This window comes from Mobula birostris, chromosome 7, assembly GCF_030028105.1.
Source record: "Mobula birostris isolate sMobBir1 chromosome 7, sMobBir1.hap1, whole genome shotgun sequence".
Lineage (NCBI taxonomy): Eukaryota > Metazoa > Chordata > Chondrichthyes > Myliobatiformes > Myliobatidae > Mobula > Mobula birostris.
Genome location: NC_092376.1, coordinates 53632847 through 53653814, shown reverse-complemented (window position 1 = coordinate 53653814; position 20968 = coordinate 53632847). Strand labels below are relative to the sequence as shown.

The 20968-nt window shown below is 39.4% G+C and overlaps 1 protein-coding gene across 4 annotated transcripts in view; it reads right to left on the bottom strand.

The window, feature by feature from the left end:
* The window catches only part of septin10 (septin 10), a 90864-nt gene that overhangs the window by 27583 nt on the left and 42313 nt on the right, over nucleotides 1–20968 (bottom strand). For all 4 annotated transcript variants that reach the window (XM_072263166.1, XM_072263168.1, XM_072263170.1 and 1 more), the window contains 3 exons: nucleotides 11339–11453; nucleotides 8298–8493; nucleotides 3857–4043 (listed from right to left, as the gene is read on the bottom strand). In XM_072263166.1, coding sequence (XP_072119267.1) covers nucleotides 3857–4043; nucleotides 8298–8493; nucleotides 11339–11453 — 498 coding nt within the window. The remainder of the gene's footprint in view (nucleotides 1–3856; nucleotides 4044–8297; nucleotides 8494–11338; nucleotides 11454–20968) is intronic.

Here is a 20968-nt window from a genome sequence, read left to right as displayed (position 1 = left end):
TCAGTAAACCCAAACTGAGGGTTTAAATCTGCCTGCTCCCACTAACCCAGACATTATTTTAGCATGCTTATGTTACGTACCCCGTAACTGGGTTGCCAAACCAGCAGAAATGGATCACTCAGTTGGAGTCTGGATTACTAGAACTAAGAAAGTTTTATTAAAGAAACAAGCAACACAGTACTCTAATCAAAAGGATAATAAATCCAACAGTTCAGGAATGATAAACACACATGTACACAGAATTAAGATAACAGGATCAATCAAGCTCTATCGTTGTCTAGGGGTAAATGACCAGTTTCAAAGTGACGCAAAGTTCAGTTCAATTTAGTTCAGTTCAGTTCGCAGTAATCGCTGCCGTGGGAGATGGACAGTGGGAGGGGAGAAGAGAGAGAGCAAAACAAATGAATATTCAAACGGCTTCCACACAGACCTTCGATATTCTTCTCAGTCAGCTTTCGTGCGACCCCTTTGTGATGTCATCTGAGGTCACCGACCGTGACCCCTCCGTTTCCAGATACGATCGTTTCTCTGCGGTGAACCTGGCACCCAGGCAAGGGTGGACACACACCAGGTTCCCGCCGATCGTGCCTTTCCACCCTGTGCGTCTATGGCTTGTCCCGCGACCAGCCGTCCAAAACTTCCCACCGACTTGTGGGAGACGCACCGCTTCCAGGGTCTCGTTACCTCGGGGTGTCATGTGTGTCTTGCCTTAGCGAACCTGTCCCTTTTTATCCCCCAGCTGGGGTATCACCTGTCCATCACTTCAAACAGTTCAGGGTTCAAAGGGGGAGCCGATCTTGACAGCTCTCCTTCCGTTACTCTCTCCCATCCCTTCATTAACATCTCCAAATGCTGCTCCATTGTTTTCCTTATCTCTCTTTCTCCTGAAGACAGGTGGCGGACCAACTGCTGATCCCACTGGTGCCAGCCCAGACCAGCTAACATCTTAATTTATGTGTATTCTCGTCACACCCCAAACTGACCCTCAGGTTTTTTGGGGGCCATTCCGCCCCCAAAACCGATGTAACAGTGTGAGTAAAAATAAATAAAATTGTTTGGTATGCCTGTGGCTAGAATCTTTATTTTTACCAGTTATAAACCAGTAGAGCACATTAACTGAAGGGATTGTTTTGATTAGCTAAGTTAACAGCTGTTTTACTGTTGGGGTGTGTAAATACTGAACTTCCAAGAACTGCAGAATGGGAGGGCAAGGTGTGTGAAAACTAGTGTTAGAGTGAGTTTTTTTGGGTAGATGAATCATTTCCACTTAAATGACTTTGGCCACCAGACTTCTATTTGACAAAGTACTGTGGATTGAGTCCACAACAATGCGCTTCCCAAAAAGGGTTGAATACCAGATACTTCTGGTGCCGTAGTTTGACCAGATGCTGTAGTTTTGAAGACAGTATTATCTATACTTTATAAATATTACTTATCTTCTATGTTAGCACGTAAAATGCCAAAAAAACTTGCATTCCTAAAGGCTGTGGATACTAACCCAGACATGTTGACGTCGAAAGGAAAGGATGAAGTTAGGAGGTGTGATGTTTTGTATGTAGCTTCAAAAGGAAGTATTGTCTATGCATTGTCTATAACTTATTAAGTAGCGATTGCCTTTGTGTTTAGCATATAAATATCGAGCCCACATTGGGCTAGCAGACCTTCCTACCAAAAGCGTCTCCGTCTGTATGATGCCTGCTTGTTGTGTCGAATAAAGAAGCTGCTTTGTAACTACCAGTGACTCTGTCTCTCCAGTGATTTCATCCACGCTACAACTAGACCAGGGACAGAACGAGGAGGAGTGACTAACCAGGCAAAGGGGCAAGGTTAGTGGGAGAATTAGCACTGCCAACTTGTTCTGTCACAATTTTATATTCATCTTTCATTTTCAGGTTATCGGACACTGGAAAGCCCAAGTCTGTTTGATTACATATTTAAAATGGTTTATCCATTAGGATTTTAAAAAACAAAGTCAGATTTGTGTTTCTTTCCACAGCTGAGGAACTTCAATGGACCGACACAGCTGTTATTCAGCTTGCATTATAAAGGAACAAATGATACAGTCAGAGAAAAAAACTGCTATTCCTAGTTGTTAACACTCTGTTTATGTCCATAACCTTTCCATAAGATCATAAGGTACAGGAGCAGTATCAGCCATTTGGCCCATGGAGTCCGCTCTATAGTTCAATCCAGGCAGATTTTATTTTAGCAGCATTCTCCCACATTCTCCTCACACTCATTGACCCCTTACCAAATTAAGTGCCGTCTTAAATACACCCAATTACTTGGACTCCACAGACCACTGTGGCAACGAATTTCAGGTGCACCACCCTCTGGCTAAACAAATCCCACTATTCCAAATCTGTGCCCTCAGATTGTAGACTCCTATGAATGCAAACAACCTTTCCATGTCACTCTGTCTAGGCTGTTCAATAACCTACATTTTAATGGGTTCCCTCTCAACCTCCATTGAGACAACTCCAACAAGAACTCCGTTCATAACAGTCCCAGAGACATCAAACATTCTCCACACATTAAGTCTTTTATTCCTGGGAATATTCTTGTGAACCTCTGGATCCTCTTTAGAGCTGGCATATCCTTCCTTAGATATGGGGCCTAAAATTACTCACAATATTCCGACTGCTGTCTCACCAACACCTTAACAAACATCAACAGGAAATCCTAGTTTTTATATTCCAGTTTTCAGGAGCACTATTGAGAGTGCCCTGACCAGCTGCATGGGAATTGCAAGGCATCTGACCACAAGTTCCTACAAAGGATTGTGAGGACTGCTGAGAGGCTCATCAGGGTCTCTCTTCCATCAATCAAAGATGTTTATCTGGAGCACTGCATACGCTTCCATCTGTCCAACAATCTCTTTGAACCTCAGTGAACAGGAAGGTGAGCATGAGGACAAGATGGGAAACAGATTCTTCCCCAGGCTGTAAAACTACTGAGCTCCTTGCCACCACCCAGGTCTCATCAGGTATGAAGTGCCAGTAGTCATAGTCATACTTTATTGATCCCAGGGGGAAATTGGTTTTTGTTACAATTGCACCATAAATAATAAATAGTAATAGAACCATAGATAGTTAAATAGTAATATGTAAATTATGAAATAAGTCCAGGGCCAGCCTATCGGCACAGGGTGTCTGACCCTCCAAGGGAGGAGTTGTAAAGTTTGATGGCCACAGGCAGGAATGACTTCCTATGACGCTCTATGCTGCATCTTGGAGGAATGAGTATTATACTGTTTACTTTTTTAACTTTTGTATTCAATACACCTTATTAGTTGTTAATTTATTTGCAGTAATATTACTTTATGTGTTGTGTCTGTGAGTTATATGTACTGTGTTATGCATTTTGGTCCAGAAGAACATTGTTTCATTTGGCAGTATACATGTGTATGGTTGAACGACATTAAACTGAATTTGAACTTGAAATAAATGCTAACATTGCATTTGCTTTCTTTATTACTGATTTGACCTGCCATTGTAAAACACCAATAATACATCACACTCAGGATTTTGGTGGGGCTGGGCTGGCAGACTTTAGATGTCATTCCCATAATACCCCAACGTACATTTAAATAAAATGTTGCACAATATTATAAATTTAGCTGTGAACCCAGTAAGCTCTAAGAGAGTCCAGGAAACAGGTCCCTGGAGAGTCTGGAAGGAACATGGAAATCACCAAAATACATGGCAAATGCCCTTTCAGCACGATTTACAAACATTAGGATAGCAGATTATCAAAGTTCTACTTCAACAAAACTCATGAGGAAACAAGGAAATGAAAACAGCAATACATCTAAATTACTTTCAATGCTTATTCTTAAAAAATAAATTTGACCTACCTTGCTATCCAGCTTTTTCATTGTCACCAAATCTAATGACTTAAGGGAATGGCCAGTGGGAGAGATGAAGTACAGACATGCATGGATTCGGGTATCATGATAATTGTGTAATGAACGTTTGATCTTCAACTCTTCTTGCAAATAAGCTTCAAACTGTGCATCAATGTAGTCAATGATAGGTTTATAGCTAATGAAAATTCAAAAATAAACATATGAGAAACAAGATAGGAATAAAGATTACAAATTATCCATTGCTACTACATGCTCATTAAGCATGTATATTAGATCGATGTTCAAATGGCAATATTGGCAGTTAAATAAACTTCACAAAAACATAAATATAGCTAACTATTCAGTATAGCAAATGGATACCAAAGTTCTATTTTCCTCATCAACTCCTGGGAATATCTGGTCGACTCAAAGTGAAGCAACAGCACTCACGTTGGTACTAAATTGCTCAAATTTATGGATTTAGGGCATGCAGAATCATGCTAAAATGCTGGAAGGAATACGCCATCTCCTAAGCTACCCACTTGCCCATCCCTTTATGTTACTCCTACTCCACCTGTGGCAGAATCTGCTGATTCCACACACACAATTATCAGCCATCTCAGATCCCACAATACTCAGTTGATGTTCGTGATCTTCAGTATTAAGCTAACATTTAAGAATGATTTTCCAGTAATTAAAACCTATACTTTAACTTGTAGTATCCTTGACACTTTTTAAGCTGCATAAAAATTTAGTTAAGCATCAATAAGTAGCCATCAGCTATAGTCTACACAACAAAGAACATAAAAGCTGTCATTTTCATTTGTACTTAAAAGTTTTAACTAAATCAACTTCGTGAGAAAGACTCAATTAAAAACTTAATAAAAACCAATTCTACTTAAGCATCTTTCACCTGGAACATAATACAGATGCTGCCTGGCCACCTGGATAAACAGCTTCTTCTATTTGAATAATGTAAACTGTATTAGTAAAATGTTCACATTGTTTTAAGGATAAAGGAAAAAGGAAATAAAGGAAGGCACTAGCAGCCAAACATATGCTTATGTGTGAGTATTTTACTTGTAGGAATTAGAATTGGGAGCAACAGACAAAATGAATATTGAAGATAGTGTTTTCTGCCTCATCAACATTTCTGGGACATTCAACAGGACTAACAGCTGAGAATGGAAGGACAAAAATTTCTAAACAATTATAATATATTCAAATTCATGTGGTCAAGAATTGATAATGGAAAAAAGAAAGTAGAAAAACAGTACGAACTAGATTCACACTGCACAGATGACCCAGAATGAATCATACTTTACTTAGGGAAGTTTGGATGGAGGCAGCAGAAATCCCCCCAAGTTTTCCTAAAATATAACTGTCAACCATTGTCATGGTCAACATTAAGCCTCGATAAGACAAGTGATGCTTAATAACGGACAAGCACCCCTTGACCTTGTGGTAGACAAATTTGGTCATCTGACAGAATTTGAATTTAACATAGAAGAGGGGATGAAGGCAGCATTTGATAAAGCACTTTACAAATGCGATCAGAAAATGTAAATGTGTGATTAGAGGGATGCTGGTAACTTGACTCTGGTGTAAGGAAAAACATGGGATGGGGAGGGGTGAAAAGAGAGGGAAGTACAATTTTAAGGTTTGTAAATGATTAACATGTTGGCAAAATTTTTCTTAGTGTAGCGCACATTAGAACAGACCAGACATGACAGACAGAATTTAACGTGAACAACATGATTTGATAAAACAGATTTTGGAGGTCAAACATGAAGATTTTACATAATATTTTGAAAGGAAACAAGAATAGAGGGGCCCAATAATAAACCTTTGAAGGTGTTAGGGCAATGCAATTATCAGTAGGGATTACTTGATTTTCTAAATGCAAATACCGTAACAAAACAAAAGATTTACCAATATCCGTCTAAACAATAGCTACAAATTAATTGGCATAAAGAAAATACAAAAGAGCCATTTTTCCTAATGCCACAAGAGGGCATGGTTTTTACAAAAGTTCTACTTGGCAAAATTAAGATTCCATAAAAGGCAATTGAATGTAATTAAGATAATTGATTTGCAGGATTTGTGGAAACTGAATGGGAGAATTTCAAATAGGTGGCAAAACAATCCAAAGTGTACCACAGGATTCTAGGGTTTAATTTAGAATATATTGCAGTTTTTGCAGCATGTGGAAATGTTTCTTCCCCCCTCCCAATTAAATAGTTGCAACATTAGTAAAGATAACTGGGCTTACAGAATATATAAGTTTTTGCTATACAAGCCTGCTCTATACTTGCTCCCACACAGAATGAAACCAAGTTCAGTGAAGGAGACAACTACCTTCTGTTAAAAGATACTTCAAGACGCAAAGCATGAGCACTTGAGATGAACACATCATCTATTCATTACACTCAATACAATTTATTTTATATACCATCGATCCTGTCTGACTTGCCGAGCTCCTCCAGTATTTTGTGTTGCTCAAGATTTCCAGCATCTGCAGGATCTCTTGTATCACTGTGATTTAGACAAGTTGGATGAATGGGCATACAAATAGCAGATGTATAAATAAATGCATAATCTACTTTCTTTCTGAAGACAAAGATATTATCTGAATGGTTATAGAAGAACGGAGATGCAATGCGATAAGGATCAAGGTTGTGTTGCTGAGGCTCTAAAAGGCTGGCATAAACATTGATTTCTCTAACATTCAGCAATTTCTCCATCCTCCCCTCTTTTTCCAATCCCCATTCTGGTTATTCTGTCACTCCTTCTCTTCTCACCTGCCCAATACCTCCCTCTGAATCCCTCCTCCTCCCCTTTATTCCAGGGTCCACTTCTTTTTCAGCCCTTTGCCTCTTCTATCTACCACTTTCCAGCTTCTTACTTCATACCCCACCCACCACATCCACCCACCTACCCCTTCATCTGGTTTCACCTATCACCTGCCAGCTTGTACTCCTTCTTCCTCCCTCCACCTTCTTATTCTGGCCCCTCTCTTTCCAATTCTGATGAAGGGTCTTGGTCCGTAACATCGACTGCTTATTCCCTTCCATAGATGCTGCCTGACTTTCGGAGTTCCTCCAGCATTTTGTGTTGTTAAATCAAAATGGAGACTATGCATCTTCCTCACAACTTATAAATATTACATTTGAGTTTTCTTCATCCATATCATTGAGACGCAGTGGATTCCAGTTCAGTGGGACACATAGGGACCAGTACATTTTGACCCAATTAAGCAACAGCCCCAATTGGCCGAAGTTTTTAATTGAAATAGTTAAAAAAGCATAAAGAGTCAAAGAGTAACAAATTACGTATTTAAATAAAATTCAGAACAAATTAGAACATTACCAATACTACTGCAGTACTATAAAACTGTGCCTTAATTCCTAATACTTATCGACGGACGAATTCATCCACGTCACGTTCCTTTGACAGTAAATAACCAAAATCAGTGCAGATGGTGGACTGCTTTCATACAATTCTATCGATGATTACATCCTCCAAATTTTCATTTTCATTGTAATATTCAAAATGATTGTCAAAACCTTCAAATTCTTCAAAATTTCTAACTTGAAGTAGTAAAATCATTTCATTTTTCACTCTCAGCTGTTAAGTAGTATCTCCAAGCCTAAATACTTGAAATTGCAGTGAGTAAACAGTTCTGATTGTCTTGCTGCTTATTTCTCACCAACTATCAGTGATAAAAATCACAGCTTTTTGAACACATACAACTTTTATCCCTTATTATTTTTTTCCTTTTTTTTCTCTCTGTCCTTCTCACTATAATTCCTTGCCTGCTCTCCATCCTCTGGGCTCCCTTCCTCCCTTCTTCCTCCTCAGGCTTCCCGTCCCATGATCCTCTCCCTTCTCCAGCCTTGTATTCCTTTTGCCAATCAACTTTCCAGCTCTTAGCTCCATCCCTCCCCCTCCTTCTATCATTTTGGATCCCCCTCCCCCTCCCACTTTCAAATCTCTTCTTTGTTAGTCCTGACAAAGGGTCCCAGCCTGAAATGTCGACTGTACCTCTTCCTATAGATTTTGCCTGGTCTGCTGCATTCACCAGCATGTTTTGTGTGTGTTGCTTGAGTTTCCAGCATCTGCACACTTCCTCATGTTTGGGACAACTTTTTAAAAACTGTTTGCTCAGAGTATGGTGCTGTGATTAACGGCCACACAAGCACATGCGATTGACACTAGTTAGAAACTGTCTGGCAAGTCTCCTGTCCCAATTAAGCAGCATAGTGTCCCAAATAAATGAAGGGAATCTTGGCCACTTTCTTGATTAGTTTTTGTTCTTTAAGAGTTGTCTTGAATAAACAGCTGCCCCAATTAACCAATGGCCCAATTAACCTGAATCCACTGTATACTGTTACACAGTGAATAACTGAAGCCCAAGTACTGATGCGACAGCACCACTGTAAACACTTACCTATCTTCTTTGTTTATTTGGTCTCCAAAGCCCACTGAATTCACAATGGTTAGTTTTAAACGAGCAGAGCTCTCCTGTAGTTCGTAAGTCTGGGCCTTCAATTTTACTTGACTTTCATAATGCGTTGATTGGCTATTCTCAAAGCTAGTGTTGAACAAAGTATCCATAAGGGTTGACTTTCCAATGCCAGTTTCTCCTGAAATTACAAAACAAAGTTATAATACCTATAATCATATAACTAGGTATTTTAGAGTATATTGTTAACAGCAAGCCACAAAGGTATATCTTTTTCTTTGAAGGACTTCATATAAATGCAGAACAAGAACTCATTAGTAACACAAACAGACTTCTAATTGAAATAATATTCATCTCCTACTTTTAAGGGAGGTGTTAAAGAGATGACATTGTGCAATCTGCAATATTTAACAAGCTTTAAGAAATCTTGATATAGATTAAAGTATAAACCTGAGAGAACAAGTTTCAAATAAATGAAACAAGTCTGGCACTCGTTTCAGAAAAGGGAAAATAAAATTACAGAAAAATCTACTGAGATTTAGCTTTAACTACTGCACAATTCATTCCATAAGATAACTCAATTAATGCTAAGGTAATAAAATTTGAAAAGATATTCTCCATTTCATGAAAAGTTTGTAATTACATAGAGCTAAATTGGCAATTGACTTCTTTGATTCATCACATATAGACACAGATTTTCAAACTTATGGCCGTTTATGCATCTTGAAATTCAAGAAGCACAATGTAAACATATCTAGCATACAGAAGATTTAATCAATTACAAGACCTGACTGGAATATCTCAAGTTTCTCTTTAACTACTCAACTGCTGCTTTTACTAATCATATCAACCATGTATTTTATCTTTCTGGTACAATATAAACTAACATTGTAAGATATTTTTCTCGAGTGCCACTAATATTCCCACTCAAAGGTTCATTGTCAGAGATCCTGCCCATGCAAGTAACTGTCTTCTCTGCCCTGACTCAGAATGTCAACTCAAAATGTTGGCCATCCTTTTGCCTCCACAGATGTTGCTTGATTCACTAAGTTCTTTTTTTGCTGCACGATCCAGCAGTCTTGTATCTCCAACTATATTTTATCTTCTCTGCAGTTAATAATGGTGGAGTGAAGATACAGCTCTACCAAAGGAGGTGTAAGGTGCTCCTTCCCCCTGCCAGCCTGCTGGTCACACTTGGTCAAGGTGTATCACCTACTAAGCCACCTCCCCACCCCCCCACAAATCACTGATCAGAGTCACATGAAGCCATGGGAGGAGGTGGTGGCTGGTCGTATGAGCAGCTGGTGCACATCACAATTCCTGGTTATGCAACCACTGACGCCAGGCAGAATATCTGTGAAGAGTATTGATAATGGCTGGGGTCACCCATCTTGTAAAGACACTGCTCAGAAGACAATTCCAAACCACTTCTGTAGAAAAGTTTGCCAAGAACAATCATGGTCATGGAAAGACCATGATCACCTATGTTGCATGACACAGCACATAACGAATGAGCAAACGCAGTTAATAAAACTTCATCCAAATCTCTAACACTAGATATCCACCTTGAAAAATAAAGCAGGATTTGTGAAGAGATATAAATATAGCATACAAAAAGAAATATAGTGCCTGTCAGTTGTAATAACTTTAGAACATCCTTAATTATCATGCAAATACAACAAGAATTCATGGAAATATAACAAGGATTCATGAGAAGGAAATCATGTTTTACAAAACTATTAGGAACACCTTGAGATTGTGACTAGTGGAAAAAAATGATTATGAACTTGTACGATGTATTTTGATTCTCAAAAAGGCTTCAAAAGGATGTGATACAAAAGAAAACTGAACAAAATTAGGAGTGCTTGATATGGATTTTTAAGGAATGGCTACCAGAAAAAAAACTGCAAAAGCACCTATGTTATTTTTGGGCCATGAGGCTTTAACAAGTGGAGTGCTGAAACCTGGCTGTTCACATCCATAGCAATGATGTAGATGAGGGGAAGCTAAAATATTGGACAGAGTAAAAAATAGTGAAGAAAACAAAGACTCTCCAGAGTGATATAAACTGGATAAAGAACTGGTCACAGATATTGGTAGATGGTGTACAATGTTGAAAATGCAAGGTCCTCCACTTTGCTAAAAATAAGTTGTAAAATAGGCTTATTACTTAAATGTTGACAGATTGAAAGTGTTGGTATTCAGAAGGAAATAGGATGTCTTAATGAATCACAAAGTTAATTGAAGAGCACAAGAAAGTTCAGCAGACTAGAAGGGCCAAGATGGCCTGTTTCCGTGCTGTTATGGTTATATGGTTATAATATCTTTAGTGCTTTTAGAGGACAGCAAACGTTTATTGTTTTCCCTTTTACTACCTTAATACCTGTACACCATTGTAATGAAGTGACCTAAATGGATTGCATGCAAAACAAAGTTTTCCTCTGTACCTTGGTACATGTGACTTAAAATCAACTTACCAGTCCCTTTTGTTTCTTATAGCCTTTCTACTTAGAATCAATGTTTTATCTTAACTCCAGTGACCACAAAATAAAAGTGCTTGGTGGGGGGGGGGCAGCGGGTGAAGAAAGGAAAGAAAGATGGGGAAAAGGGATTACAGCGATTGTTCAGTGGAGATGTGAGAAGGAAGGGAAAAAGAATTAGGTAAAGGGACATGCTGATTGCAGGCAAAGAAAAACAATGGAGAAGATAGAGGAAAATAATTCCTTGACCCTGTTACAGTTTTTAATGAGATCAGAACTGATCAGAATATAAGATCAATACGCCCACCTTCGCACCATCTTCAAAGAAGCTCTTGATGAAAACTTCATTGACTCTGCCATGACAGCATTTCAGGCAACAAATCGCGAAATTCTATTATCCCTCAGATCAAAAAGTGATTTCTTCATGAACTGCCTGCCCCATTTTTTGCTTACTCTCAAGAAAAGAAATTCTGCAGATACCCGATCAACATTATTGATCACCCTTCAACCAAATTGAACTGGAATACAAAATGATCAAGTACTTACCAACACAAAGAATATTAAAACAAAAACCCTGGGAGGTAGATTTGTTGACTAGCTGATCCGGTAAACTATCAAATCCCACGTGGCCCGACAAGGAAAGTGGACGGACGCTTTCACTCTGCAAAAGTGAAAAGTTTTACAGAAAGTCACAATTAAAATGTTTTCAGCTTCTATGTGTTTTACTGACACTAACAACAATGAACAAGTATACCATTTATAATTGGAAGCAGATTAAACGCAATATCAAAAAGATTGTTTAAGAAATCATCATTCAGTCCCATGCAAACTGTCTGTAGCTGATTTATGATTGTAATTCACATCCCCAAATCCTAAAGGACATCAAATTTCTCTGCCCAACTGCCTCAAACAACTCAAGCAGTACAGGTATGTCTACGTAGTTTTTAATCACAAGGGTCAACAGTTCAATTTAAGAATAATATTATTTAGAAATCATTTTACAAACATTTATTATCCAAAGAGTGTGGGAGCAAGGTAATTTAGGAGAGTCCACCACCATCACTAAATTTGCTCAAAGATTCTGAATGTTTCACTAAAAATCTTTAACCTAATAGGTATTGACAAGAGAAAATCTGCAGATGCTGGAAATCCAAGCAACATACACAAAATGTTGGAGGAACTCAGCAAGCCAGGCAACATCACTGAAAGAGAGTACAATTGATGATTCAGGCCGAGACCCTTCAGCAGGACTGGTGAAAGGTCTCGGCTTGAAATATTGACTATACTTTTTTTCCATAGATGTTACCTGGCCTGCTGAGTTCCTCCAGCATTTTGTGAGTCTAATATTTATTGAACAGTTAATTATTCATAAGTCAACAACACAGAAAGACTTTCAGCACATTATATCTCCTCACTGTTAATTAAAGCAGTCATTCCCACACCTGAGGGTGCAAAGAAGATAGATGTGGAATCAGAGTCATATATTTCTACTTATTTACCATCAATGTAGTCAGAACAGAAATTTCCAGTATTCCAAAAAGTTCCAGGGTCCTGCTTAACAAAGTAGTTTGATACAAAATCTTCCAGATATACTTACCAACCAATGAATAATTACAATCAAACAGAAGAGTGGTATTTTTAGGCAAGTGTCCTATCAATGTCTTTGGATCCACCAACCCCATTAGAGCATACTATGAATTAGAACAGCGTTTCCCAACCGTTTTTTTTAGCCCAACACCTCCCTAAATCACCTTCATACTTGCCCATGCTCGTCTTAGGCACAGCACACTTTCCTGTATAAAAACATGTCTACTATATGCTAACATGAGAAAAATGATTCTCCTTTAAATTTTTATTTGTCTTTAAACCCAGCTTACACAGTTCTTGTGTGCTGTACAGCAGTTTCGATATCAATGTGATCCTTGAGCTTGATGGTTTTCAGCAAGAGTTGAAGTACCTGGTTCAAGTTGTGACAGCGTCCGCACACGTAACAATGTCTAAGCGGTTTCTGTTTTTTGTGAGTACATGGTTCACTGCACTGAAGCCTCTTTCAACAAGGTGGGAGGATGGAAATGCAATGAAAAGCAGTTCGGCTCTTCTCCAAAGACCAGGAAACTTCATGACAGTGTAGCCACATTTTTGAAAAGCATTTTTGCTTCTTTATCATTCTGAATTTCGGTAATTTCTTCTTGCAATCTCCCTTCATATTCTTCCACCTTGCAAAGAAATGGGTTAATTACCCAGTCTGGAATTTCCAGATCGTTCAAATCCCTGATTCAATTCTGAAAATCCTTCTTCAGTGACTGCAAATCGCTGTCTATGAAAGAGTGCCATACTTTCCATACAGGGAAATCATGAGAACATTCCTCTCCCAATGTTTTGCTTATACATTTCCAATCTTCTGATAGAAGTGCACACTGCACTTCTTGCCTGGATAAAACAGAAAATCTCACCAGGAGCCATGCTTGAAAAAAAGTCACTGGCTGAGGTTTTTGGCTGCAAGATATTGACAAAAAATTACATAATGTATTGCAAATAGACTTGGAATTTCTTTTTTTCATAGATGCCACTAACCCAGCATAGCAACCTGTCATATACAGTGCTCCATCCGTTGCACAAGGAAATCATGTGCCTAAGTGGAATACTTTTATCCCCAATATACATTTTGAGATCTGTTGATATTTGTTTTCAACATTTTACAAAAGAGAATTTCTTCATAAGCTTTCCATTTTTGATAAACCATACATATGCCATTAGCAATGCCTCGCTGTCCCGCACAGTTGACTCATCCAGTTGTATTCCGAATTGTTTTCTTGTAGCTCTGTGCATAGTTGATACTCAATATCTTCACTCATTTTGTCAATACAATGAGCTGCAGAGTTATTACTCAGAGGAATTGATTTTAAAATACTGGTAACATTTTGAGAACAGTGGTGAGCACTTCTGATACAGCTGGCATTATCAATCTTTCACCAATTGTATGATGTCTTCCACTTTGCTATCATTTTGGAAGTGTTATAAGAAGCATTGAGACTATCAAGGTTATTTTTAGCCTTCTTGACAAATGACTCGACTGTGTAAAGCTTTTCAAATGCTTCTTTCATCTTCTGGAACTGAGTAATACCATAAGTGGTCTTTTCAGGGTGTCTTTTTCGAAAGTGTTCCTGCAATTTTTATGGAGTCACGACTTCATCTGACAGCGTACTACAGTATTACAATAAAGACACATGTGGTGTCGCTGATCTGACAGGAACTGAATAAAACCATACTCCAGGTACGTAACATTGTATTAACACACCCTCTGTACAGTTTCTTAGCAGGATCAGAATTCATGGCTTCACCACCTTTAGACTCAGAGATTGTGCCGTACATATTTATCCATCATTAACGGGGCTAAATTAAAATTAAAAATGAGCACAAACTGGGAATGGCTGTCAGATGTTGACGACAGCAGTGAGCTGACACGGTCAGTCAGGTCTCGTGCCTCAAGTTAGGATGCCACTTAATGACCACCCCCCCACTGAAGAATCTTGAATATCCACCCCCCCCCCCACAATGACTTCTATTTCCCATAACATCTCCTTAGGACATGTAACCACACCACTAAGAACCACTGAATTAGAACACAGAAGCCCTCCTATTCCAAGACCTATCTAAACCTTCTTTCCCATAAAGCCCTTCATTTTCTATCATCTACGTCTCTTAAATATCACTAATACCTCTACCACTACCCACTGGCTGTGTGCTCCAGGCACTTACCACTCCCTACCTCTAACTACCTCTAACATCCTCCCTATACTTTCCTCCAAGCACCTTAAAATTATGTCCTCTCATATTACCCACTGCCAGCCTGGGAAAAAGGTGCTAGCGGTCCACTGTATCTAATGCCGCTCATCCGCCATTTCAAAGAGAAAATCCATAGCTTGCTCGACCTTTCCTCATCAGACCTGCTCTCTAATCCAGATAGTATTCTGGTAAATCTCCTCTGCATCCTGTCCAAAGGTCCCACAGCCTTCCTTTAATGAGGAAACCAGAACTCAACACAATACTCCAAACATGGTCTAACTGGAGTTTTACAGGGCTGCAACATTAACTTGTGGCTCTTGAATGCAATCCCCCAATGAAGGCAAATACATCTTCTTTAAAACCCTATCAACTTGCTGTGGCAGCTATATAGGTTTTCTGGATATGGATCCCAAGTACCCTCTGTTTCTCCACACTACTACGAATCCCGCTTTCAAATACAATCTTCCAAAGTATATTATTTCACACTTCTCTGGATCTGTCACTTGTCAGCTGAGCTCTGCAGCCTGTCAAAGCCCCGTTGTAACCTACAACAACCTCCTACACTATTCAGAACACCAGCAACCTTTGTGTCATTTGCAAGCTTATCAACCCACCCTCCACTTCACCATCTGTCAATTATAAAAATCACAAAGAGTAGGGGTCCCAGACAGCTTCCTGTGAAACACCCCTAGTCACAGACTTCCAGGCAGAATATGTTTCATCTACTACCAACCTCTGCCTTCAGTGGGCAAGCCAATTCTGAATCCATGCAGCCAAATTTGCCTGAATTCTATGGCTCTTGACTTTCTCAATGATCCTACCATACAGAACCTTGTTGAACACCTTATTAAAATCCACCAATCTATCTTCAATTTAGTTTGTCACTTTCCTGAAAAGATCAATCAAGCTTGTGAGGCACAACATGGCTCTCAGAAGGCCATGCTGACCATCCATGATCAGACTATGGTTCTTCAAATGCTCATAAATCCAGTCTTCAAGATTCCTTTCCAAGGTTTGCTCACCACTGATGTATGACTTATAGGTCTGTAATTTCCAGGATTAAACTAAAGGAACAATGTTTACCATCCTCCAATCTTCTGGTACTACTCCTATAGCCAGTGAGGCTGAAAAGATCAACATCAATGGGGTAGCAATTTCTTCTCTCACTCCCACAGTAACCTGAAATATATCTCATCTGGCCCCAGGTCCTTAACTATCCTAATGCTTTTCAAAACTGTCAACACACCCTGCAACACGTATTCCTGCACACGCGCTACGCTGAACTCTCATTCATCAAGGTCTGTCTCACTGGTGAATACTGCAGCAAAGTATTCTTTCAGAACCTTCCCAACTCCAAAAACTCCAGGCACATCTTCCCTCTTATCCGTGATCTGTCCTACCCTCGCACAAGTCAAGCTCCTGTTCTTTATATACATCTAGAATGCCTTGGGGTTTTCCTTAAACCTCTTTGCAAAGACCTTCTTTACCACTAGGTTCCTTCTTAAGCTCTTTTAATTATGAAAAGCCCTTTCTGATCTTTGCTTCCTATACCATAAGTATGCCTCCTCCTTCCTGACTAAATGATCCACCTCTCGTCAAGCATGGTTCCTTCACCTACCATTTTTTCCCAGCTTCAATGCAGCAAATCTGTCCAAAACCCCATAAATATGGTCCCTAAACAACCTCCACATCTCCATTGTACATTTCCCTGAGAACATCAGTCCCCAAATTATGATCCCAAGTTCCTGTGTAATAGTATCATAATCAGCGCTCCCTCAATTAAGTACTTTTCCATACTATTTACTCTCATCTCTGAATAAGATTATAGTAAAGGACAGTGAGTTGTGGTCACTGTCTACAAAATGCTCATCCACTGGGAGATTCAATGCCTGAGGTCCATTCCCTAGTACTAGATCCAGTATGGCCTCTCCTCTAGTCAGCTTGTCCACATCATGTGTCATCAGAAATCCTTTCTGGACAGACCTAACAAATGCTGCGCCCAATCTAAACTTACACTAAGGAGGTTAACCATTAAGCATTGTCGAATCAGATTTATACAAACATATCTGAATACTAGAAATACATTTGCTACATTCCAATCTTCTGCTTTCCTTTCAACTTTAAGCTCTATTTATTTCCATGATAAACAGCAACAGAGTAACATACAGACTTCTCACTTTATGAGGATTAACAACTAATAATAAATGAAGGTTAATGCTAAGACAACTTACAAGAAAGGTACGATCATTCAACTACCAATACATAGATCGACCAGTTAGTAAGATGTGTAGAACTGTATGGCTGCCCGATAAGCAGGAGAGAGAGATAATCCAAATCTTGATTGAGTCATCAAAGAAATGCTTTGCCAACCTTTATATTGAGCACAAATAAGTTATCTAGATTGATACACTAAAAAAGGAAAATTTGTATTGGTGGACATAAAGCAAAGTTCTAAATTGCCTGGTGGAGGAGAGTAAAGAGAAATGCTTCTGTATCTTCTTTTGCAGATTCTGTACTTAACTATTCGATTTCCTTACATTTTCTAGTACTTTCCTTTGCTTTGAGAGAAATCAAACACTTGCACTTCTTCCGAGCTACTCTCACTGCAAACTGCAGCCAGTAATTGCCCTTTAAGTAAAGTACTTTTGAAAAGTCTCAACAAACTTATGAAGGACTCGGGGGACTTAACTCTCAAGTATGAGGGTACGTCACCTTTAAATGAAGCATCCAGCCCAGATGGGGTACCTGGCTGGGTACTAAAGACCAGTGCTGATCAACTGGAGTATTCCCGATATCTTTAACATCTCACTTCAGCAGTCTGAGGTAACCACCTGCTTTAAGCAGGCTTCAATTATATTGGTGCCTAAGAAGAATGTGGTAATCTGCCTCAATGACTATTATCCAGTAGCACTTACATCCACTGTGACTAAATACTTTGAGAAGCTGGTGATTAAATATATCAATTCCTGCCTGAGAAGCAACTTGGATCTGCTCCAATTTGCCTACTGTCCCAACACGTCAACAGCAGGTGCCACTTCACTAGCTCTTCACTCAACCCTGGAACATCTGGACAGCAAAGGTGCAATCTACAAACTCCAGTCAGTTCGGAATGGTAACAACATCTCCATTAGCACGGGTGAACCAGAAAGCTGTGAACTCAGCCCTCTGCTCTATTCACTTGAGGTGCACCAGTGAGAGGCTTAAGCACAGCTCCAATGCCATACTTAAGTTTGCTGAAGACACCATTGTTGGTATCTGAATCAAAGGTGGTAATGAATCAGCATTTAGGAGGGAGGTTGAAAATCTGGCTGAGTGGTGCCGCAGCAACAACCTCTCACTCAGTCTCAACAAGACCAAGGAACAGATTATTTACTTGAGGAGGAGGAAACCGGAGGTCCCTGAGCCAGTCCTCATTGGGGGATCGGGGGGGGAGGGTCAGCAACTTTAAATTATTCATGTTATCATTCTAGAGGATCTATCCTAGGTCCCACATGCAAATACCATTACGAAGAAAGCACAGCAGCATTTCTAAGAAGTTTGTGAATATAAACTAAGAAGTTTATAACATATTGTGAATATGTCATCTAAGACCGACAAACTTCTATAGATGGTGTGTACTCTATAGAATTGATTTGCTGGTTGCATCAAGGAATGGTATATAAACACCAATTCCCTTGAACAGAAGAGCCCACAAAAAGTAGTGGATATAGCCCAGTTGATCATGGGTGAAGCCCTCCCCACCATTGAGCACATGTACATGAAGCACAGTCACAGGAAAACAGCATCCATCATCAACGACCCACACCACCAGGTTCTGGAACAGTTATTATCCCTCAACCATCAGGCTCTTGAACTAGAGGAGATAACTTCACTCAGTCTCACTCACCTCATCACTGAACTGTTCCTAAAACCTACATACTCACTTTCAAGGATTCTTCATCGCATGCTCTCGATATTTATTGGTAATTTATTCCTACTATTTATTTTTCTTTTTGTATTTGCAGTTTGTTGTCTTTTGCACATTAGTTAGGGTGGTTTTTCATTGATTCTATTGTGTTTCTTGTATTTATTTATTGTGAATGCCCACAAGAAAATGAATCTCACAGGATATATGGTGGCATATATGTACTTTGATAATAGACTTACTTTGAACTACATAGTTTTAACCTTGAGGCTCCACCCATCCTATGTGGATGGGATGTATCATTGCTTGATAGGTAACTGTTTTGCCCATGACCACTAGAAACTGCAGAGAATTGTGGACACAGCTCAGCACATCACAGTAACCAACCTTCCCACCATGGACCGTCTATATTTCTTGCTGTCTCAGGAAAGCAGCCAGCATAATCAGAAATCCATCCATCTCTTAACATTAAGAGCAAGATATTCTGCAGATACTGGAAATCCAGAGTAACACACACAAAGTGCTGGAGAACTCAGCAGAATCAGGTTTAATATCACCAGCAAATGTCATGAAATTTGTAATTTTGAGGCAGTACATTGCAATACATAATAAAGAAATCTATAAATTACAATAAGAAATATATCATTAAAAAATTTAGTAAGTAGTGCAAAAGGAGAAAAGAAAATTGACCTGTGCATGGTTTCATTGCCCATTCAGAAATCTGTGAAGGTGGGGAAACCATTTCTAAAAGATTGAGTGTGTTTCTTCAGGTGTCTGTACCAATGAGAAGAGAGCACGCCCTGGGTGATGAAGGTCTTTAACGATAGATGCGTCTTTTTGAGGCATCGCCTTTTGAAAATGTCCTCGATGCTGGAGAGGCTAGTGCCCATGACGCAGTTACAACTTTCGGCGCAGTCACCCCTTCATACCAGATGGTAATGCAACCAGTTAAAATGCTCTCCACATCACATCTATAGAAATTTGCAAGTATTTTTGGTGTCATACTTAAACTCCTAATGAAAGATAGTCACCATCATGCCTTCTTTGTAACTGCACCAATACGCTGGACTCAGGATAGAGCTTCAGAGATGTTGGACACCCAGGAACTTGAAACTACTCACCCTTTCCACTGCAGATCACTCGATGAAAACAGGTGTGTGTTACCTTGACTTCCCCTTCCGGAAGTCCACAATCAATTCCTTGGTCTTACAATATTGGGTGCAAGGTTGTTGCTACGACACCACTCAACCAGGTGATCTACCTCACTCCTATACACCTCCTCACCTGGGGGATTTCAATATGATGGTAGATTGGGAAAATCAGGTTGGTTATGGATCCCAAATGGAGGAATTTGTAGAACACTATGAGATGGTTTTTAAGAGCAGCTCATGGCAGAGCCCACTAGGGAATGAGCTATTCTAGATTGGGTGTTGTGCAACATATCAAAATTGATGAGACCTTAAGGTAAAGGAACCCTTGGGAGTCAATGTTCATAATATGATAGAATTCACCCTGCAATTTGAGAAGGAGATGCTAAAGTCAGAAGTATCACTATTACAGTGGAGTCAAGGGAATTACAGAGGCATGAGAGAGGAGCTGACCATAATCGATTGGAAGGGAACACTAGCAGGGATGACAGTGGAACAGCAATGACGGGAGTTTCTAACAGCAATTCAGAAGGTGCAGGTTAGATTCACCCCAAAGAAGTGTTATAAAAGCAGGATGATGCAACTGTGGCTGACAAGAGAAGTCAAAGTCAACATAAAAGCCAAAGAAAGGGCATAAAATGGAGCAAAAATTACTGGGATGTCAGAGGATTGGAAAGCTTTAATAACCAACAGAATGCAATGAGAAAGTCATAAATAAGAGAAAATTGGAATATGAAGGTAAGCAACCCAATAATATTAAAAAGGATACCAAAAGCTTATTCAGATATAGAAAGTGTAAAAGAGAAGTGAGCATAGATATTGGACTGCTAGCGAATGATGCTTAAATGGTAGTAATGGGGGAAATGGCAGGTGAACTGATTTTGCACCAATCTTCACTGTGGAAGACATTAACAGTATGCTGGAATTTCAAGAGTGTCAGGGGACAGAAGTGAGTGAAGATGCCATTAATAGGGAGAAGGTGCTTGAGAAACTGAAAGGTCTGAAGGTAGATAAGTCACCCGGACAAGATGGTCTACACCTCAGTATTCTGAAGGAGGTGGCTGAAGAAACTGTGGAGGGATTAGTAATGATATTTCAAGAATCAATGGATTCTGGCATGGTTCCAGAGGTCTGGAAAATTGCAAATATCACTCCACTCTTCAATAAAGGAGTAAATAAAGGAGAATAAAAGAAAGGAAATTACAGGCCAGTTAGTCTAACCTCAGTGGTTGGAAAAATATTGAAGTCGATTGTTAAGGATGTAGTTTCAGGATACTTGGATTAAAATAGGCCAAAGTTAGCACAATTTCCTTAAGGGAAAATCTTGCCTAACATATT